Source organism: Castanea sativa, chromosome 2, assembly GCF_040712315.1.
Source record: "Castanea sativa cultivar Marrone di Chiusa Pesio chromosome 2, ASM4071231v1".
Classification (NCBI taxonomy): Eukaryota; Viridiplantae; Streptophyta; class Magnoliopsida; order Fagales; family Fagaceae; genus Castanea; species Castanea sativa.
Window position 1 is genome coordinate 32112304 of NC_134014.1, and position 23873 is coordinate 32136176.

Consider the following 23873-nt stretch of genomic DNA (forward strand, 5'->3'; position numbering starts at 1 on the left):
GTAGATGTGTCCATAGTAATCTTATGTAGTTTTATTGGTTTAAAAGCCCAGCCCGACTTACGGTGGCCACTTTGAGATATAAGTCTCATTCATTTGGGATATAGATTTATGATTGGCAAGATAGAGTGTAAAAAAATAGAAAATAAAAAAATAAAACTCAAGCCTTGACTATTGATCACAATATATTCTTCATACCCCTGTTATTGGTTGTAATTGATAAGATTTTTTTTTTTTGTCTGCCCTTGTTATTGGTTTCTAACTATTAGCTGTTGATGAGTATGATTTATTCTTGACCACCGATTTAAAACTTGTGGATTAGTTGTGTAGGGTCATTGGGTCCAGGAATATGTGTGGGGTGGCCCAAGAGTATTCTTTGGGCTAAAGGCCCAATTTGAGGACATTGAATAGTAAAGAGGTAATGCCTGAACAAGCATGTTCAAGAAGATGGTCCGAGGAGGATTACGTCATCGGCTATTTAAGGTCGAGGTTGGTAAAAGGCTGGTTAACATCTACAGGTAATATTCTAGAAAATCCTATAGGTAAGGGTAAACATGGTACACGTGGAAGATAAGAAGAAGGGCGGTGGAATATCTATTATAAAGCTGTTACCACCACCCCGCATTGAATGCTCTGAAACTGCTATTCTGGCCGCATTAGTGGAGAAGTGAGACCTGAGCATCATAGTTTAGCCTGACTTTTGTCTCCAAAGATTTCAGGGAAGGTGGATGTAATTGATAAGACTTTAGCCTGGCTCTTGATTCATACCCCTGTTATTGGTTGTAATTGATAAGATTTTTATTTTTGGTCTGCCCTTGTTATTGGTTTCTAACTATTAGCTGTTAATGAGTATGATTTATTCTTGACCACCGATTTAAAACTTGTGGATTAGTTGTGTAGGGTCATTGGGCCCAGGAATATGTGTGGGGTGGCCCAAGAGTATTCTTTGGGTTAAAAGCCCAATCTGAGAATACTGAATGATCCGAAGATGTATAAATGTTAACTCACAAAGCAATACTAAATAGTAAAGAGATAATGCTTGAACAAGTATGTCCAAGAAGATGGTCCGATGAGGATTATGTCCTCGGCTATTTAAAGCCGAGGTTGGTAAAAGGCTGGTTAACATCCACAGGCAATGTTCTAGAAAATCCTATAGGTAAGGGTAAACATGGTACACGTGGAAGATAAGAAGAAGAACGGTGGAATATCTATTATAAAGTTGTTACCACCGCTCCGCATTGAATGCTCTGCAACTGCTATTCTGGCCGCATTAGTAGGGAAGTGAGACCAGAGTATCAGAGTTTAGTCTGGCTCTTGTCTCCAAAAACTTCAGGAAAGGTGGATGAGACAAGTATCTAAACCAGCAATCTAACCCTAATGTGGAAGATGAAGAGGAGAAGAAGGAGGGGATATAAAAGGAAGAAGGGACCTTCAGCAGGGGGGATCGGAAGAAAAGAGAAAAACAACACTGTATACCTCATAATCCATAGTTGAAATCTATCTAAGGAAGAGATAATATAAATGATCCTCGACTTATGTTCGAGAAAAATATTCTTTCATATAAATAGTTCCTTGTGTGTATCATTGTGAGAAAACCCATCATTTTTGTTATCTAACATTACTAAAACCTAAATTTCAAGCCCACTCTCTACAAATTTTATTGTAAAAAGCCTTTCAGGCCCATCCCCTTCTGATTGTGGGTTCGGGCTCGAATTGTGTCCTTACAAGTTGTATATGATGCCTTATTTTTCGGTTAATATGGGAAATATGTCAATTTTTCAATGATGGTTTTGGTTCTAATACTTCATTTATATCTATTGTCAGTTCATTTTCTAGCAAATGTGAATATGCATATCAATCAATTCAATCTATTGACTTCTAATCAACCCTTGGGCTTCTAGTTAAGCATATTATTCAGATAATGAAATGGGATAATAGAGCTAAAATGGGGCTCATTATTGTAGCTAGAAATACCATGCTTCACAAAGTTCTAAGTGCTAGTTGGAATTTTTGTTTGTTTCTTGGTTTTTGCAGATTATGAAATCTGTCTAAAGGTGTTGCCTCTGTTTTTATCAAAGTGTGTAGGCTTTTTGTCTTATTTGTTATATGAAATCTGCTGAATTATTATAAGGATTAAAATATCTCATTTCAATTTCTCTTAAGTGTGTTTGTTTTAATTTATTCAAGTCAAAAGTTAATGAAATGATATTTTATCATACTATTCCATATAGTTGTTGTGGTATCTTATAGTATACTTTCATAATTTTATTAATTGTGTTGCTAATTATTAAGGTGCTGTGTAATTTTTTTTTTTTTTTTGTTGAGAAAGAGATAGTTGCTGCTTATTACTCATGATTGTGAAAATCAGACAAAACATCCAGTGGAACAAGCTCCATCCAAACAACTAAAGGAAAAGAATGTCTTGTTCTCTGGGTTAAGGCATATGCAACTACATTGTCTTGCCGAACAACATGAAAAAAAAAAAAAAATCTGAAAAAAGTTTACAACGGATAAAATATCTTTGATGAGATGACCACCCTGAGAATTTTCTCAACCCCTAAATCTTAAAAACCTGATCACAAACTCGGAATCTCCTTTGAGGACATAATTGATAAAACTTGCTTTAAGAGAGAAGCATACAGCTCGCTTGGTAGCAAGTAATTCCAAGACTTTAATAGTAGTAGGATTCTAAATCTTCTCAAAAAGTGCAGCCATAACTTCACCCTTGGAGTTTCGGATGACCACTCCAATACTAGCCTCATTAGACTCCCTAAACATTGCACCGTCAAGGTTAATCTTCAAAAATTCAGTTGCAGGAGGACACCACTTTTTTGGGACACTGCGACGGGATCTAGGAGGAATATTTACTAGGTTTTGAAAGTCTCGAATATAATCTTAGGCAAACACTGCAATTTTACTAGGTTTTGAGGAAAACACAACGTGGTGCCAACTTCTCCATCCAAGAAGACAACTTCTTGTGTCTACATTTCTCAATATTAACCAAGATGTAATACAAAGTGCTAAAAATAAAAATGAACTTACTGGAATAGAATTTCAGAGTACTACCATAAATGGAGGATTTTTAGTCTACACGTACTCAGACTTCTCTAATGAATTAGTGGTCAACAATTCAACAATGCACCAATAAGTTTTGTGGTTATATGTAACAAATTGATTCAATGAATTAAAGTGGTAGGGTACATCTTATAAAGAAATTCGTGTTAATTTGATAATTTGTTCCAATTATTTGAAGATACTAATTATAATATATTTGTTAATTTTTCAATTTAATAAGGCAAGACAACACTATCACACATTCTATGGTTCCGCATTTCTATGTGAACATTGTTGGAATCTTTTGAATCACTCACCAAACTGGTTGCGTACTATTCAAGAGCATAAACCAAAAAGAGGTAGATTTGAGACAACATCGTCATCTTCTAATCTAGAATTAGTATATTTAAAGGATGAAGATATCCCAAATGTTCCCAATGTATTGGAGAGATCACCGACCAAGAAGGCTGAAAAAGAACGATTGAAGAAACAAAAGAGCAAATGAGGTACATCTTCGAATATAGAAGACTTATTAAATGTCATGATGGAAGAAAGAAGAAAAATGAATGAGATGAAAATAGCCACTATTGAAAAAGGACGTATTGCAGACAATGAGTAGGAGATGACGCAAATTCAGCTTGAGGATAAAAAACTTACAGAATGCAAATGAAAATGGAATTGGAAATGGAAAAATTGAAAGAGGATAGGGAAATGGAAGAATTAAGATTGGAGCAGATGAAAGAGGAAAAATAAATTATGTTGATGGATGCAAGTGTGTTGCCTTCAATGCAACAAAAATATATTCATCAATGCCAAATAGAAATCCTTGCAAAGCAAAGGAATTAGCTTGACATAGGGTGCTCTTGTTTTGTATGATTAGAAGAGCATTTTAAACTTGTTTTTGTTGCAATGTGATCAAACTGACTAGAATATATGGGGTCACTTTTTTTTTTTTGCTGCAATGTAATCCCACTGACTAAAAATAGTAGTTGTTATCTACTATTATTTAATGTATTACAACATTTGCATTTTTCATTGCAAGTAGCGATAGATTTGATGCCATTGTCATTTAAATATTCCCATTAGAATAATATATATATATCAATTAATCTCAAAGATGTTTAGTCTTAGGGTGACATCAATCTTATTTATACTGAAAATGTGTGATTTGGAAAGTATGATAGTTGTTAAACATGACCATTTGAAAAATATGATTGTTTTAAAAAAATAAAAATAAAAAATATTGTTGATAAATGTGAGGGTAAAATGATTAAAATATGTATTTGGGCATTGGGCCTGATTTGGTGGATTAAGCCTGTCCAAGCAGAGCCTTTGAGGCCCGCAAGCCAGTTCATGCTACAAGGGTTGAAGGAGTTGTCCGAGGAGGAGAATCTCCTTGGATGAGTCAAGTAAAAGTCATAGGAAATGTCAAGGTGTTTGGTGGGAGAATTCTGGAATATCTATTGGGTAAAGGCGTGACCCACATGGTTATTGGAAGGAAGAACGTATGAGAAATATCAGAGGGGAAAAAGTTGCAACCGCCACATTAAAGGCCCTGCACCTACTTCCCTAGTCGCATTAATGGAGAAATGACCTCTGAACAGTAATGTTCAGCCTTCTAGCTAGTGTTTGGAGATTTCAAGAAGGTGCTGGATGGGACAAGTATCTAATTGGAAGATCTGTATTACACGTAGAAGAAAAAAATGAAGAATAAGATGGATATAAAAGAACAAGAGAGGTATGAGAAGAGGGGGGGAAAACAGTAGTTGTAATATTGTTCTTAAGAAGAAAAAAACAGTACAATTGGTCCTCGAATTACGTCTGAGGAGAGTTTCTTTGCTATTCCCATCTATTGAACACGTGGATAACGATAATCTAGTCTGATTCTTCTCTTTATCCAACATCCATAGTCTAGGTTTTAAGTCCACACTCTACAAATTTTATTGTATAAGGCTCTTTGGGCTTGAGTCCGTCTAGTGATTGGACCGGGTACAAATTGTGCACTTATAAGAAATCTGATCGTTGGAAAATTTGGCAATATTTATGAGATTAAAAAATATAGCTATTGGAAATGAATAGATGACGACTAAAGAAAGATTAAAAAAAGAATAAAGAAAGATTAAAGAAAGAATATAGAAATAATGAATAAATAATATTTAAATGAGATAGAGAAAAAATAGAGAGTTTGTTAGAAAATGTATTTGAAAAAGTAGGTAAGTAAAGGTTAATGTATCTGTTCATTTTTCAAATAGTACAAAAATTTAGAGAACCTGCTAGAAATGCTCCAAGACAATTTATAATAGCTCTCACATCCACTATCTATACTGCTATCCTCCATATTTTCAAGTATATAAAGGTCACTCCCTTTTGGTGATCTTCACTTCTCCTCCAAATATTTTATTGAGCTACATGCTTAAATGAAACTAAAAAAAAATTAATTGTCAAAATGATATTATTTTAAAAGTATAATGCTCAGATTCAAAACTACTCATAAAACATGAGGTTTAAAATTTAGTTTATAAAAAAACAAGGTTTAAAATCCAATTACCCTTTATTTTGTCATTAACTTTCTAAAGTTTATTATTTTGTCATTTTAGTTTTTAAATTTTAGAGAAGTGCTATATCCATAGTATTTTCACAACAAATTACAGGTGGTAAATTGTTATTGGTTCTTGTAAGTGCACAATTGCACCTGGACCCAAAGAAGATTATGGGCTCAGGCCCAATGAGCCTTAAACAATAAAATTTGTAGAGTGTGGGCTTGAAACCTAGGTTAGAAGTGCTGGAAGCTTGATAACAGGCTTTTATAAATGAATACAGGTAAAGAACGAACGAGAATTGCAAATGGATCTCCTCGGACGTGAGCCGAGGACTACTTCTTTATTATTTTTCTTTCTTCCTTACAGGTTACAATCCTTTATTTCTTTTCTTTTTCTTTTGAGAGAGAGAGTCAGCGAGAGAGAAAAAGATCAAGATCCCCCATCCTTTTGCATTCCTCCCTCCTTAAATACCCCTTTTTAGATGCCCTTTGAGACCCTGACTAGAAGTTTCTGCCCTACTGTTCAGGGGTCACTTCCCCATTAATGCGGCCAGGGAGGTAGGTGCAGAGTCTTTAATGCAGATGTGGCAGCCTTGGCTCTAGATATTTTCCTTAACACTAGGGTATCGAGAAGGTTCAGGGTTTCCCCCTTTAACCATTAGTCTTTCTAGAGTTGTGCTTTGACCTTCATAATGAAGTTTTGAGTTCTCTTGGGCCTGTCCGAGGAGAAGCTCGCCCTCGGCTGTATCCTCAGACCCTCGGCGTATTGGCCAATTCGTAGAGTTCAATTCTGAAGTAGGTCGGCCCTTCATGCTACAGTCCAAAGGCCCATATGCCTATTTGGGTCCTTTTACTCCCCACAATAGCCCCTAAAAACTCTATTTTTAATCGTCCGAGGAGAAAAATAGGGTTTTGATCCGATGAGAACTAACTCTACATACTTTGTGAATGATTGCACGTGTGGAAACCGTTTCGCGTTCCAGAAGATGCCACTTGGCGGTTTTATTTTCAAAAACGCGCGCATTTATTACTATAAGTCACACCTTGTCCCCCACGTTCAACGGTGAGATGGGCATCCAACGATCTTCGTTGTTTCACGAGAATTTGGGCGGGACAAATATAATTTTGAGGCCGCTTCCCACACGTGATGACGCTTCGGGAACCTGCGCCTTCATTTAATTCATCAGGGACTAATCCCATCAAAACATCAGCAATCACCTTTTGTCTGCACAAATCCGTGGAAACTCGCACAACTTAAAGTCTGTAAGTTCCTATTCCTTTTTTTTTTCTCTTGACCCTTTCTTCTCGGACCCTGTCCTCGGCTCCCCTTATAATCATTCTCCCTCTTAGAATTTAGCCTTTCGTTCCTTTCTGATGGGAAAGTTCAAGTGTCTAGTTGATACCGCCGCTGGAATGGAAGGCTTTAGAGCCAAGTATAGGATTCCCAGCGACGTAGGTTTAGAATACTGTCCGGTGGAAGCCGTGGCCGGTTCTAGGAAGGCTGGAGAGGTTATCATCCCAATGGTAGCCTTTGTAGAGGGTGGGATGACCCTCCCAATGAAGCCTGTAACCAGGGAGTACCTCCGCAACCATCGGTTGTGTCCCGATCAGTGCGCCCCAAACGTTTTTAGAGTTTTGGGTAGCGTTGACGCTCTGAACGAGCAAATGGGTCTGAACCTCACCTGGCATGATGTCGTCTTTATGTACGAATGCCACAAACTCACTGGAGTCGGTTATTACATCAAATCCCGCTCCAGCGTAGTTAGGTTGATCTCCTGTTTGCCCAAGTCCAACAAAGGCATGAAGGATGACTACCTCATCGTCTCTGGCAATTGGCACGACGGCCCCCCAGCCCGGGAGTGGGGGAGTTCCGTGCGACGCCTTAGGATTTAACTTCCCATCCCATAACTCCCTAAATCATCTAGGAATGTGCATTTGCATTTATTCGGACGTCTACCTTTATTTTATTTATATGTTCTGCAAATCTAACCATGTTTGTCTATTTGGATATTTTTCTTTGCAGATAAGCAAAACGTACGCCCGCGCCTAAGCCACTGCAACGTTACAGACTTGAATAGGGTGCTGCGCTCCGAGGTGTTTGTTAGCAGAAACCTACAAAAGAGCGGCCCACTTGATTTTGGGATACGATCCCGTCTCCTCGGACTTCCGGGAGATCGAGAACGCCATAATCGCGGGTGACCGAGAAGGCGTAGGAAAATCAACGTAGCCGGACGTCACTTCTTGGACGATTACGACATCCCTGACGCCACTCACACCGTCTCGTACACACAGCCCATGCGCGGCGGTTCCTCTCGCCGTGCACTCTTGGGCTATTGACGTCCCGGAGGACAGCGAGTGTCTTCCTCGAACACATTGGACGAGGAGATAGACCCGGTTCGGCCTCGAGGACTCCCTACGACCTCGCGGAAACCCGTTTGTTATCCTTTCCGACGAGGAAGAAGAAGAAGCCGAGGCCTGCGGGATCGCGGGTCTAGTGATAGCGCGTCCGGATGACGGTTCCCATTGAAGAAGATATGGACAAGCTAAAGGATCTTATGACCGATAGAGGCGCTCGAGTGGCAAAGAAGGGACACGGGGGTCCCGGGTTCCCCCGCTTACCACTACCTCCTCCTCCTCCAGTGACCCTAAGCCTCCAGTAGAGATCCCAAGAAGAAAAGGAAAGCGGAGGTTGAGGGGGCTGGAGGTGAAAAGCAAAAGAATATGAAACAACCCGCGCCGCCTAGCGGAAGTGTTGGACAAGGGCAAAGGGCGCGCCCGCTCAGTTGAAAGCGGGGAGATCAGAGACGTGGCCGAGGTGCGCCGAGCACCAGCTACCTGGTCTCCTGACTTGAGACTGGACGGCGCTCCTATCCCCTGCCACTCCAGTATTAGGGCGGTCCAGCAAAGCCACGCTCACCACTTAGCCAAGGTGCTGAAGCGTCCTCTTCTGCTGCCTAGGGACATGGAGTTCTTGGAGAAGATGGGCTAGCCGCAGCTGTTCCTTTCGTTAAAAAGGGGCTTAGCTCTGGTAAGTTCCATCTTACATTTATATTCTATATTTATTTGTAAGCACTTCACTGCTTTTAACCTCCTAACATATTTGCAGTCCATCCAAGAGGTTTTCGCAGACGAGAAGTTCGTGGAGGATTCTCGGAAGCGCGCTGGGATGGAGCAAGAGCTAAGACAAGAGGCAAAGATCCCTAGGCCAGGCCTTAGCAGAGAACGGGAAGATCACGTTAGAGCTGGCCGACTTGAAAAGAGAAAGAGATGATGACAAGGCCAGCCTGAAGACGATGGAGGGACAAGTGGAGGGGCAGCGTAAGCTTCTCCGCCAAAAGGATGATGAGCTTGCCCAAGTCCAACGGGCACGCTCTGACTTAGAAAAGGAGCTTACGCGTGCGAAGGACGAAGCTCGCGCCCATAAGCACACCCTGGAGGCCACGAAGAAGGCTAGTTATCAGGAAGGGGTGACTAGAACACAAGAAGAGCTAACAGAGGCCTTTGCGGCCTTGTGCCGAGAGTATTGTCAGCTGGTCTGGGGGGAGGCCATGAATATGGCAGGGGTTCCTCAAACTTCCGAGCTGAGGAAGCCCGAGAACATTTGGCTCCCCCTAGACATACAGGAAATTGAAGACCCTCATGTTGCTACCTCTCCTGCCCTCCCTCCTATGGTGCAAGAGCTTGTTCCTGATCCTACAGAACCTGAAGGTTCCTATAAAGAGAAGGACAAGTGTGATGGAGACGAGAAGGAGCAAGTCCAAGACATGGAGCCCCTCGTTCCTTCAACAGACAAAAGGAAGCAAGTTTTGTCAACCTTTGGGCGGAGTTGAAGCACCGAGGCCGGCGAGCCTCTCTCCAAGACCCCCTTCCTTAGTTTAGGGCCTAATGTAGGAATTTTCTGTACTCCCCTTCTTTATATACAATTAATGAAGAAGATTTTTATTCAATTTTTGTTCATGTTGTCTTTGTTTTGCTTTATACTTTTTATGCTTGCCATGAGAGCTTTCAATAACAAATAGTCAAAGGGAAAACAGGATAAATAAGTACAACTCCACTATGCAAATAACTATGACTTCAGAACTGCCGCACAACTTAATTTAGACATCAAATAATGTTAAAGTTTAGACAATTCATATGACAGTTAAACCTTTGTAATCTGACATATTGCCTTCAGTATGACGTAAGGTCCGAAGACCATTCCTCACGAGAATTGATTTGTCACTCAAAAATGAAGAACTTAAGATCCAAATTAACGAATGGAGAGATAATAATTTTCCTATAACATGTGATAAGAATAAGAACAGTGACAAGATTTGTGGTCCGAGGACTGTACTTGGACAAGTCCCTATTTGATTCTTAACAGTTATAACTTCAAACATAAATTTTCCCAAAGTAGGAGGTCCGAGGACCCGGCATAACTAAGGTTCTGTTTAACAAATGAAAAGATATCAATTTTCACAAGGTTTGTGGTCCGAGGACTACACTTAACCAAGTTTCTGTTTGATTCTTAAGAGTAGTAACTCCAAATGTTAATTTTCCCAAAGTAGGAGGTCCGAGGACCCGGCATAACTAAGGTTCTGTTTAACAAATGAAAAAATATCAATTTTCACAAGGTTTGTGGTCCGAGGACTACACTTAACCAAGTTTCTGTTTGATTCTTAAGAGTAGTTGCTTCAAATGTTAATGGTACTTATAACTTCGAAATGTTAACCAACACAAGCACGTTTTATTAATAATAATACCTTCTAAGGTTATTTACATTCCACGGACGTGGTACAATTCTTTCATCTAGGTTAGCTAGCCGATATAACCCTATGCCTGCTACTGAAACAATACGATAGGGGCCTTCCTAGTTGGGTCCTAGCTTACCCCAAGCTGGGTTCTTAGAAGTCCTTACAACCTTTCTTAGTACAAGATCACCAGGTGCAAGTGGCCTTAGCTTCACATGGGCATCATATCCCCGTTTTAGCTTCTGTTGATAGTAAGCCATTTGGACCATAGCTGCCTCACGTCGTTCCTCGAGTAAATCAAGACCTTTCTCCAGGAGTCCATTGTTATTCTCCGGGCTAAAAGAGCTCGTCTTTAGGGTGGGAAAACCAGATTCCAGAGGTATCACCGCCTCGGCTCCATAAGTCATAGAGAATGGCGTTTCTCCCGTGGACCTGCGCGGTGTGGTCCGATACGTCCATAGAACATGAGGGAGCTCTTCTACCTATCTGCCTTTCGCATCGTCCAACCTTTTCTTAAGCCTACTGACTATGACCTTGTTAATGGCCTCGGCTTGCCCATTCCCCTGAGGATAACCTGGGGTGGAGTATCTGTTTATGATACCCATGTCACCACAATATTGCCTAAAGGCCTTGCTGTCAAATTGAATGCCATTGTCGGAGATAAGTGTGTGTGATATACCGAATCTAGTGACAATATTTTTCTAGACAAACTTCTTGGAATCAATATCTCTGATATTTGCTAAGGGCTCGGCCTCAACCCATTTGTTGAAATAGTCTGTTCCCACAAGAAGCCATCTTTTATTTCCTGCTGCTCTCGGAAATGGCCCCACTATGTCCAATCCCCACTGCGCAAAAGGCCAAGGACTGGAGAGAGGGTTGAGAACCCCTCCAGGCTGATGAATATTAGGGGCGAACCTCTGGCATTGATCACATTTTTTGGCATAGTCCTGAGCCTCCCTCTGCATGTTGGGCCACCAATAACCCTGAGTCAGGGCCCTATGGGCTAAGGACCTTCCCCCAGTGTGGCTTCCACAAATCCCTTCATGCAGTTCTTCGAGAAGTGCTTCCGTTGATTCAGGGTGCACACACAATAAGTACGGTCCTGAGAAGGATCGTTTGTACAGTTTCTGATCCTCGGATAGCCAAAAACGTGGCGCCTTCCGACGCACCTTCTCTGATTCAGACTTATCCTCAGGAAGGATGTCGTTCTTAAGAAAAGATACGACTGGATTAATCCAACTAGGTCCAAGCCTTATTAGGTGGATGCGAGCCGCCTTGGGGGGATAAGAGTTGGCTCCAGCAAATCCTCCACAAGGATAATCCTGGGCAAATCCTGAGCCGAGGACGTTGTTAACGTAGCCAAGGAATCGGCATGAGTGTTCCCACTCCTAGAGATGTGAGCTAAGATAAAGGAGTCAAATTCTGCTTGCTGATGCTTGACCTGGGCCAAATATTCTTGCATTCTTGGGTCCCTGGCCTCCATGGTCCCCATGACCTGTCTGACCATTAACTGAGAGTCCGAGAACGCATGGACTTCCTTTCCACCCATCTTATGCAACATGTTCATGCCTACCAGAACTGCTTCGTATTCGGCTTCATTATTAGTAGTCGAGAATGACAGCCTTAGAGATTTTTCGAAGATAATTCCCTCTAGGGATATTAGAACAAGTCCCACACCAGACCTTCTCTAATTAGCTGCCCCATCCACATACATTTTCCAAGTCGAAGGCCCTGCGGCCGTGATCACACCAACTGATTTTCCATCCATGTGTGCTTCTTTTAGAGTCTCTTCTGGTAATGGTTCAATAAACTCTGCCACCAAGTCAGCGAGGACCTGGCCCTTCACCGAGGTGCAAGGCTTGTATTTAACGTCAAAAGCTCCTAGTATGGTTCCCCACTTTGCCACTCTACCAGAGTAGTCGACGTTGCGTAACACTGCCTTGAGAGGCAATTGGGTCAGAACCACCACAGTATGAGACTGAAAATAATGAGGGAGCTTCCGCGTGGCATGAACTATGGCTAGAAGCACTTTCTCCAAGAGCAGGTAGCGCACCTCGGCCTCATTCAAAGACTTACTAACATAGTAGACTGGTCTTTGCACCCCACTTTCATTCCTGATAAGGACCAGGCTGACTGCGTGTACGGCCACTGCCAGATAAGCAAACAAGACCTCGTCCGCCTAGGGGCGAGATAAAATGGGTGGCCGAGAAAGATATTGTTTAAGCTGCTGGAAAGCTAACACGCAGTCCTCGGTCCATTGAAACCCTTTCCACTTATTCAACAATTGGAAGAAGGGACGGCATCGGTCACCGACCGAGAGATAAACCTATTCAATGCGGCAATCATCCTGGCCAATTCGGATTTCTTTTGGGGTTGCGAGGAGGCTGCAAGTCTGAATAGCCTTTACTCCGTGCCGGGTTTACCTGCAATGCCTCTATGAGTGGTCATGTACCCCAAAAACTTTCCCGTACCCAACGCCAAAAAAGCATTTTGAGGCATTAAGGCGCAGCCTTGTACTTTCTTAACACCCGAAAGGTGTCGGCCAGTCTCTCACGTGTGAAGGTATCGTTTTGCTCTTTACCACCATATCGTCTACATACACCTCGATAGTCTTCCCCACCGATTGTATTCGAACATCCTTAGTCATCATTCTTTGGTAAGTAGCCCCAGCATTTTTCAAACCAAATGGCATGACCTTATAATGATAATTCCCCGTCGGAGTAATGAAGGCGATCTTCTCTTGATCCTCCAATGCTAAGGGTGAATTTGGTGGTAACCCCGGAAGGCGTCCAAAAAACTCATCCGAGGATGTCAGACGATGGCATCCACCACTGATCAATACGCGGCATTGGGAATGAATCTTGGGACAGCCTTGTTCGGATCGGTAAAGTCCACACATACCCTCCACGTTCCATTCTTCTTTTAACAACAACTCGTATGGGCTAACCACTCGGGGTAGAAAACTTCTTTGATAGCCCCAAATTTCGAGTTTAAGCACCTCTTCCTTCACGGCCTCGGAATGTTCTCCGGAAGAACGCCGAGGTGGCCGCCTTCTCGGAACAATAGGCTTGGGTTGACATTTAAATAATGACAAATGAAGCTCCTGATCGACGCCCGGAGCTTCTAAGGATCCCACGCAAAAAAATCAATATTGTCCTTCGAGAAATTCTAACAATTCGATCTTCTCTTGGTGTGGCAAAATTATGCCGACTTGGAAGAACCTCTCGGGTTATTGGCTACCGGGAAACTTCTCTAACCCCTCACAATGTGTCTCCTCTCCCCGTCACCATCCCGGAGTAAACAGAGCCGTTAGCTGCTATAAGTCTTTGGTGATTAAAGCGAGAAGACTCGGCCACGTACGATGCCGATCTGCCGGCCGATATGCATTTCCTAGCCACTTAGATTAGTCGCCGAGAACTTCCTCAACATATTCCCCCGAGGGGAATTTAACTTTAACATGCAAAGTAAAGGAGACAGCTCCCAGAGCGTGCAGCCAAGGCCTGGCGAGGATGGCCGTGTATGGAGAGTACGCATCAACCACGATGAAATCCACTTCAACCGTTTCTAAGCCGGATTGAACGGGCAAACGAATCTGTCCCTTCGGCACAATGGCCCTCCCTTCGAAGCTTATAAGTGGTGAGTCATAAGGAGTAAGATCTTCCAGCTTCAATCTTAACCCCTTAAATAGATCAGGGTACATGATATCTACACCGCTGCCCTGATCTATCATCACCCTCCTCACATCGTAGTTCCCTATCTTAAGCGTAACTACAAGAGCATCGTCATGGGGTTGGATAGTCCCTACTTTATCCTCCTCAGAAAATCCCAAGACGGGCAAATTGAGTTTCAACCTCTTCGGCCTGCAGCCTGCCTCCTCGGCCTGAGAATGGGAAACTGCCATCACCCTAATGGGAGCCGAACCGGTCCTGCCAGGTGCAGCAAAAATAACATTAATTGTTCCTAAAGCCGGCTGAGATGAATTATTCCTCTGATTGTTTGAACCAGATTGACTGCCTTGCCCGCTAGGTTGGCACAAGTGTTGCTTCAGTTTTCCTTCACTGACAAGCTGCTCCAAGTGGCTCCAAAGGGTCTGACAATTCTTGGTAGTGTGGCCCACATCCTAATGGTATTGGCAGAAAAGGTTCTGATTCCTCTTCGCAGGGTCTCCTGCCATCTTACCAGGCCATTTGAAGAAGGGTTCCTTACGAACTTTCTCCAGCAGCAGGATGTACCGGTTCTCGGAACACGGTGTTCAAGGCCTGAGGTGCTGCCGAGGCGGACTGCCCAGCGTAATCTCTCCTCGACCTGTTATTGTGGTACCTGTTCGACCTGAAATCTCTTCTCTCCTGCGGGATAACCTTCTCCTTACCCTTTCCTTGCTGTTAGTCTTCCTCCACTCTCTTATACTCGTCAATACGGTCCATGAGGCGACGTACACTGCGGACGGGCTTTTTAGTCAAAGACTTTCTCAGGTCGTGATCAGTAGGAAGGCCTACCTTAAAGATATTAAGCGCCACCTCATCAAAGTCGCCATCTATTTCATTAAACATCTCCCAATACCGGTCGGAGTATGCTTTCAACGTCTCCCCCTCCCTCATGGTCATGGATAACAGCGAGTCCAATGGCCGAGGTACTCTGCTACACGTAATGAACCGCGAAGCGAAAGCTCTAGTAAGCTCCCCAAACGAACCTATAGACCCCGATTTAAGGCCGTTGAACCACCTCATAGCAACAGGTCCCAAGCTAGAGGGGAAAACTTTACACATCAGGGTCTTGTTGTGAGAGTGCACCGCCATCCTTTGGTTAAAGTGACTCACGTGCTCCACCGGATCAGTCCGACCATTGTAAATGGTAAAAGTGGGCTGGGTAAACCTCCTGGGAAGCCTTCCTTTCTCAATCTTCTGTGTAAATGGAGATTTGGAGAGTTGGTGCAACGCCCTACTCATAGCATTGTTGCCTAAGCCCCTAGAATGAAGCTTCTTACGTTTGCGAGTTGGCTGATCGCCCTCCTCACCGGAGGACGTTGCACTGGTGGGGGAGCGCGACCTCGAGCTGTAGCCACCTCCCCTATCCTCCTCTGAGGAAGGATTAGATGAGGACGGTGAAAACCTACGTTTAGCACGTCGTAACTTTCTCTTCAAACGATTGATTTCCTTCTGCATGGATTTAGAACCCTCCTCGTGGGTGGTGCTACCCCCACCATGAGTATGGCTAGCGCCGGGGTATTCTGTATGGACATTTCCCTCACGATCCCTTTGACGCTCAAGGTGCTCGAAACGATCCTCCGGTTGTGATCCCTGTGACTCTGCATGGTGAGAACCTAGGCCTGCCATGGTATCCCAACCTTTTCTAGACCAGATTTCCCACAGATGGCGCCAATTGTAAGTGCACAATTGCACCTGAACCCAAAGAAGATTATGGGCTCAAGCCCAATGAGCCTTAAACAATAAAATTTGTAGAGTGTGGGCTTGAAACCTAGGTTAGAAGTGCTGGGAGCTTGATAACAGGCTTTTATAAACGAATACAGGTAAAGAACGAACGAGAATTGCAAATGGATCTCCTCGGACGTGAGCCGAGGACTACTTCTTTATTATTTTTCTTTCTTCCTTACAGGTTACAATCCTTTATTTCTTTTCTTTTTCTTTTGAGAGAGAGAGTCAGCGAGAGAGAAAAAGATCAAGATCCCCCATCCTTTTGCATTCCTCCCTCCTTAAATACCCCTTTTTTAGATGCCCTTTGAGACCCTGACTAGAAGTTTCGCCCTCGTTCGGGGGTCACTTCCCCGTTAATGCGGCCGGGGAGGTAGGTGCGAGTCTTTAATGCGTATGTGGCAGCCTTGGCTCTAGATATTTTCCTTAACACTAGGGTATCGAGAAGGTTCGGGGTTTCCCTTTAACCATTAGTCTTTAGAGTTGTCTTTGGCCCGTAATGAAGTTTTGAGTTCTTCGCCGTCCGAGAAGGCTCGCCCTACCGTATCCTCGACCCTGGCCGTATCCCTCGCGTACCCCGGCGTATCGGCCAATTCTCAGTTGAGAGGCCGATTCACAAGCCGTCTTCTGATCAGCGCGTATACGTTTCTCGGCCCTTTTACTCCCCACAGTTCTAATTTAAACTTACTACTAAAATTATTTTTTGCCCTATCAATAACAATCCTACTTATAATGTGTCGTGAACATATTGTGAATATTACATTCCTCTAAATTTTAATATATTTGTTAAATTGATAATTTTGTAATTCATGTAAAAAATTAATCCACCATGAATGTAAAGACCAACTTAAAAAAATATACTTTCTCAAAAAAAGAAAACTTAATATATATATATATATTAAAGTTTGATGACCAAAATGATAAAAAAAAATTAAGGGACGAAAATGATGACTCAATTTGAAACTATATATAATTTAATTTGTATTTAATGTTAAACGGTAAAGTTTAATTTTTTATTTTTTATTTAAAAAAAGAGTAATTTTAGCAAAGACTTAACTAAAAACAAAAAAAGACAGTATAGACTAGAGAGTGAAAGAAGGAAGGAAGGAAGGAAGCATCGTCACGAAACGTTGGCCGTAACAGGAAAAAAAAATCAAACAAACGAATCTTTCAAAAGTGAAATTACCAAAAACCCCATGCTCTCCCCCCTTCTCCTTTCTCCCTCTGTAAACTCAGATTGCGCTTTCCTTCCTTCCTTCTGTAAACTCAGAACCAATCAAAAATTCCCTCTCTCCTCGCCGGACAGAAATATCTCTTCCTTCCAAAACCACTTTTTTTTTTTTTATACTTATATTTATACATATAAATTAGAAAGAGTCTCTCTCTCTCTCCTCTACACAGAGATTCTAGAGAGAGAAAGAAAGAAAGTCGCGAATCGAAGAAAATGGTGGCGCTGATCGATTAGAGCTTCACCGTCCGTACACCTCACGGTTCGTTCCCGAACTTTATCTTTCTCTGCGTTAACTGTTCTAACCTAACCGTTTTTCGTTTTTCATTTCTCGATTTTTGATTCCACTAATCTAAAGCTTTAGCTAGCTGGCAATCAATTCCTATTTGATTAGGTAATTTAGTTTTTGTGTTAGTTTTAATCTTAATCTAAGCTTGAATTAAAATTGAGTGAAAGAGTAGTAGCGATCGAAATCGAAGTTTATATAGCATAAATTTGTAGAATCGTATGTATAGGTGCTTGCGAAATTTCTAACATTCGTGAAGATTTGTTTTTTTTGATTAAAATTACGAGTCGAAATGAAGTATGTTGGTGTGGACTGTGGATTACTCAAGAGTTTAAAGTGGCACAATAGTTTGTGAAGCTTTACATTGTTAACACACATGTTGCATTATAGCAAAGTTTTTTAGTCGTTGCGGTTCAGTATGCTTTTACTGGTGTTTAGCTATTGTGGTTGCATGGGAGGATTTGAAGATTCGTGATACATGTTTGTGTTTTGCATCAATCATAACTTTTGATTGAATGGTAAATTTCAACTTTTGATTGAATGGTAAATTTCAACTTGATTTTTATTTTTTGTATTTTAAAGCTATTACACAAGTTTATTGAGTTTAATATGAAATTTGACGTGCATGTTAAGAACAATGAGAATGTGTTTGAAGCTTATAATGGGTAATTCTGTTTTTTTTGTTCACTTAGGGTACTATCGAAATGGGTGTACCTTTGGGTGGTGAGAGTCCTGCCATACTGCAATTGCACAAATGGGGTCCCTCACAGGCCCAACTCAACCTTTCAGAATTCCGTGAAGCTTTTATTTCTCCTACAAGACAGCTTTTATTATTGCTGTCATATCAGTGTGAAGCTCTGCTTCTTCCTCTGAATATTGGTGAGTTTTCTTGATTCAATTTCCTTTCTCATATATGTGCTTTGATGCATTGAGACTGCTGTGTGTGATTCATAGTCGTTTAATTGATCTTCCTTTTTTATTTGCCTGCAGGGGACCCTGTAAAAAGTGATGGTCTGGAAGGTAGTCATGACAGAAGTTCTAAAGATCCAGGTTCACTTTTTGAAGCACCTGCAGTATCTAGTAGGTCAGATTCTAGGGACAATATGGCTGGCACTTCTGGGTCAGTTGTGGATTTTGATAATGATTGTTCTCCTCAAGGTGAATCTTCCATGTCTGATTGTTGTACTTTTCTTGGGGATGTAAACTCACTGGCTTGGGGTATATGTGGTGATACCTATGATCAACACAAAGATACTTCATTTAGAGAACTTTTATTTGTATCTGGCAACCATGGTGTGACCGTCCATGCCTTTTGTCTACCCAATAGAAGCAGTGCAATGACTACAACTGCTCCGGAGGGTGACTTTGGACAAGGGAGGTGGGTGGAGTGGGGGCCTTCTGCTACCCTAGCTCAAAATATGGAGGTGCAGGAACCTTCCACCTTGTGTTGTGAAGCCCCTGAAAACGTTGTGGATCTAAACACAGCCCAGAAAAGTAATGAAATTCGAAATAATATTTCTGAAGTAAGTGGGGATGATGAATTGTCAAAAAGTATTGCTCCTAAGAAATGGTTGCAATCATTTTTTACTGAAGTTGAAAGCATCAAATCTGATGGCACCACAAGGACCAGGTTCCCAGATAAGTCATCATTTCCTTGCTCTGCAAAGGTTGTTTCATTCAGCCTTTTTAATAGTAACTTACCACTTCTGGGCTTCAATTACAAATGCAATTCCGTATCAAGTAAGGAAACAGGTCTTGATTCAGAGAATGACACATCTATAAAGTCAGATTTGGCTTCAGTTTCAAATTTGAAGTCTGATGTTTTGTCCAATATTTTTGGTGTTGGAGTGAATAGTTTATACAAGTGCTCCAGAGTGTTCTCTAGCAATTCACATCGCTTTATTGGATTCTTTTTAACATTGGTGGATGCTCTAACTGTCAATACTAGTGATGAAAATGGTAGTGGCATTTGCAACAATTTACTTCTTGTTGCTAGGTTAGAGAGTTGGGGAATCCAGTGGGTTTCCTCGGTGAAGCTTGAAGAAAGTCTAAATGTAGGCCCAGTGGTTGAGTGGATGGACTTTTGCTTTTCTGATGATCTTCTTGTTTGTCTTAATTCATCTGGCTTAATATTTTTTTATGCTGCAGTATCTGGTGCTTATGTTACACGCATAGATGTTTTACAGTCATGTGGACTTAACCCTCAATTTGATTTGCTGGAGAAAGAAAAATTTTCTAAAGGTGCTGATAAACAAAATAAACAAGTTGGTGAAGTTCATGAGAAGTCAACTTATCAACATGGTGAAACTATTAGTAGAAGATTGTTTAAAAGATTGCTTGTTGCTTCACATACTTCCCTCTTAGCTGTGGTTGATGAGTATGGTGTAATATATGTAATTCGTGCTGCTGACTATGTGCCTGACAATTACTATACATCTGAGAAATTGCTTCCACATTTTCAGCATTTCGGACTTGGTTTGTTGGTTGGTTGGGAAGTTGGCGGTTCTGATATTGGCCCCCAAAGGGTATATCCTAGTTATTCTGGTTGTCTTAAATTTAGTATTTCATCCATGATGGATGGAAGATTTTCCTTCATGGATAATATTGGAGGTAATGTACTTCAGAATATCCGAGACTTGGACCTTCATGAAAAGAGGAGCCATTGTGACTCATATTTAAGTGGTTTTTCTGCTGCTTCGAAGACAACGGACCAGAGGATTCATGATTCCGAAGTTCCATCACACAGTATGCGGAAAATATTTCTTTCGACATATAGATTTAATGAGGATGATTGTGTCTATTTTTCTCCCTTGGGAATTACTCGGTTCATTAAAAAACACCATATGAAGAACCAAAAGGGTTCTCAAATTGTTCATTTTGATCTGCATGCAGAGTTGGCAGTGCGTGATGACAGCTGCTTGAGTGGGTGTGAAATGTTCTATCTCCAAGGGATAAAAGAAGTCCTCATTGGAGAAGCAGTTGGTTGCACATTCCAGGGATCTTTTTATTTGGTGACAGAAAATGGTCTTTCAGTGGTTCTTCCCTCAATTTCAGTTTCATCTAATTTCCTTCCTATTGAGCCCATTGGATATCAGTTGCCAAGCATCAGTAGAGGCATTGAATATCAAGTTAGAGACATATTGGAAACTACTGAATCAAAGCAGCCATGGCCGCTGTGGAAACTTGAAGTTTTGGACAGGGTTCTTTTGTATGAAAGCACTGAAGTGGCAGATTGCTTATGCTTGGAAAATGGTAAGAATAGTTGAAATTGAACTTGTTAGTGATTTCTAGTTTTCTATTAGATGAATTCGATTACATAGTTTCTGTTCTTAGTATTGTGCTGGACCAGTGCTTTAGATTCTGCATTATCACCCTGGAAGACTGTCTTCAATTTTTAATTCTATGATAATCTCGTGTAATCATTGCTTGATATGTCATCTCTTTCTTTGTGGTAGGATAGCTGGTGATTTGTGATCTTTTAGGATTTTGTATAAGCTTATTCAACTTCTTGTCCAAATGGGATAAGCTGATAAATTTAAATATGCTTATAAAACTCATTAGATATTCTGCAAATTAATTGCATTGGTTCTTTTGGTTAGATATGAGTCAGCTGTGGAGTTATATCAAATGTTGACTGTCTGGAATCTTGTTTCGTTATGTCTGTTGTGGACTATATGGAGGGAAAGAAATTGATGTACTTTTGAAGATGTGGAGTTTATGTCAGCTCAACTGCTAGCATCCTTCTATAGTTCTCTCTATGAGTGGTCTTTTGCTTTGGGTTTCACAGATAGTAAATTTATTCAATTATTCATAGAGTCTATTCATATGTAGATATTTTCTTCGATTGTAATTCTTTAGGCTATTCCATGTATTTTTTCACAAAATAGTCTTGTTTCAACAAAATTATTCTTACCTATAAAAAAAAAAACGTTTTGCAATTGACAACTTGTTAATTGGTTCAAACAACAGTTTTATAGAATAATATGTAATATAGTCTGTCAAAGTTGGTTGCCAAATTAAATTACAGTTGTCATATTTATATAGGCTAAATCTATCTGCAGAGAACACTAGAATGACTAGAGTTTGATTGTCAAGCACAAACATCCTTCATGTCTTGAAGGTTTGTGCAAGACCCACACACACACACACATATATATATATCAGTTTGATTGTTGGAGGATCTTCCTTTCTTTGAGAATATTTCTGTCTCTTTTACTAATTACGTAAATCACTCATAAACAGTATACTTTGAGAGAGAGGGGGAGGGGGGGGATGCAATACTTCAAAGAAATCTTTGATTTTTTGCCCCCTCTATTTGAAAAAAGCATAGAACCAAAATTTTTAAACAAGCAATAGGAGAAGACTTTAGAAATCCAAGTACATGTGGAGCTACAATTTCTAAACAAGCAATATAAGGAGAAGATTTTATAAAGCCAAGTACATGTGGAGCTACAATACCAAACTAATTTTATTGGTTTTTGCTCTATGATTTTAACGTGTGATGGATGTTTTTCCCTCAAATTGCTGCATTTTAGGATATGCTAAACTGTGTTTTGAGTGCATTCATGACATCTGGATACTGCCATGCCAGGGTGGGACTTAAAAATTTCGCGGATGCGTCAGTTGCAAATAGCGTTGGACTACTTGAAATTTGACGAGATAGATCGGTAAGATTCTATTTTTGCTTTATCTGGTTGTGAAATGGCTTTTTGGCTTCTTGTTTTAAGTACTTGATAATAGCGTATATGTATCTTGGTACATAGTGTAATATAGAATATATGCTAAAGAAGGAAAGGGGGTGAAAAATCTAACAAAAGGTAGATCTATTAGGGTAGGATCAAATTTCTCTTTTTGATTAGTAAGTTATCATACTTGGTGGGTTTTGAATCCATGGCCTCACTCTCCTCCTTGCTCTTACAATAGGAGTAGGTGCCATTTGAGATAGAGCTCATTGGTGTAAGGATTTCATGGTTGTTCATTATTCTTTAGTTAATACAAGCAGTAATGTAATTATAAGATTTAATTGTAACTAGCCTACAGAGGAGGATGCTCATTAGGCCCCACACCAAATTTAGAGTATATATTTGAATAATCTGAGTCTTTAAGGTTGCTTTTTTGGGAGCTTCTTGTTGGCTTCATCACCCAGTGTTCTTGCAAACTTCTTCCCACCTCCTCAGAATAGGACCAAAAGAGAGATCCAATTGAGAGGAAAAAATTTGATGCTGTACTTTGAAACTTGATTTTCAGAGAATCTCATTTCAAATATCTAACAACCAGACCAATGCATTTATTGCTTAAGTATTTTTTATGTAAGGATTGCATTTAGGTTTTGTTCTGGGCCAATGTTTGGGTGTATGAACAATGTTAACCAATGGATTTTTCCCCTTTTGGACTTTGGTGGATTAACAGATCTCTAGAAATGCTTGTTGGTGTAAGTCTCGCTGAAGAAGGGATTTTGAGGTTGCTCTTTTCTGTGGTCCATCTGATGCTTTGTAAATCTGCCAATGAAAATGAGGCTTCTGCTGCATCAAGGTAAATTCCTTTTCCATTTCCACTTATTCTCATGGATGTCCTGCAGTAGCTGTTTCCATTTTTGAAAGAAGTTGACAGAAAATCACATTAGCTGCTCAAGAGGATCTCTGATGGGGCTATATAATTTTCTGTGAATCTTATATTTATTTATATTTATACTACTTATGCACAAAGTCAATTGATGTCTCTGGATTTTGAAATCTCTTAATAGGAGAAAAATGGGGTGATGCTTTTAAATACAAAGGCAGGATTTGTTGGTTTTATGTTTTGTTGTTGTTTTAATTTTTATTTGGATTGGTAAATTACAAATGCTCCTTGCCCCAAGTTCAATGATTTAGGTGAAATTAAATTAAAACTTACAGCATATTCACCAGAGATAATCCCAGCCATCAACTAATCGAAAAAAGCTGATAGAATTTGATCCCTTTGCCTCCCACAATGAGATGTGGTGAGGATATCAAGTCAGGATCTTGATCAACCAACCCTAACTTTACAAGACCAGTGTTGCTTTAGGTAGTGGTAAATTTAATTTTATTACTTTACATATTAAGTATCACTTAATTTTTGTCCTAATGTGATCCTGTTTTTTTTTTTGAAATATTATTCTTCCCTTATTGTGTTGTCTGGTCAATTTGAACAAGAAACGTCCAGCCCATTTTGCATTTTTCAGCTGGTTATAGACAGCCACTCATGTTTGCACTTTACAACCAGCCTGTTTGCCTAATGAAAAATGATTTTATTTTTTGAGGATATGCGTTAGAAGTCATTATGCTAATAGTGCATAAGCTCTGAATGTGCAGTCCCTTCTCCAGCATGCATTGGTGGACTTCCTTCAAGTCCATCCAGCAGAATATATTCCTAGTAGGGTTAGGGTATTCCCTCCCTGCTCTTCTCAACTTTTGAAATCTAACTTTAATATATTATAGTGGCATACTTGTGAGACCAGTATCCAGAATGGTATATACTTTGTGTGCTTAGGATACTTTTTTGATTAGTAAGAAATTTATTAAATGTATGCTTAGGATACTCCCTCCTAGATCTTTTCTGTTTTTAAAAATTCAATTGTTAGAGTAAGTAT

General features: G+C 40.7%; 1 protein-coding gene across 1 annotated transcript in view; it reads left to right on the forward strand.

Moving 5' to 3' along the window:
* Nucleotides 1-16996: 16996 nt before the first annotated feature.
* LOC142623612 (uncharacterized) overlaps nt 16997-23873 on the forward strand; it is a 32593-nt gene continuing 25716 nt past the window's right edge. The window contains exons 1-5 of the mRNA XM_075797050.1: nt 16997-17239; nt 17956-18142; nt 18254-20515; nt 21855-21930; nt 22673-22795. Coding sequence (XP_075653165.1) covers nt 17968-18142; nt 18254-20515; nt 21855-21930; nt 22673-22795 — 2636 coding nt within the window. The 5' untranslated portion in view covers nt 16997-17239; nt 17956-17967. The remainder of the gene's footprint in view (nt 17240-17955; nt 18143-18253; nt 20516-21854; nt 21931-22672; nt 22796-23873) is intronic.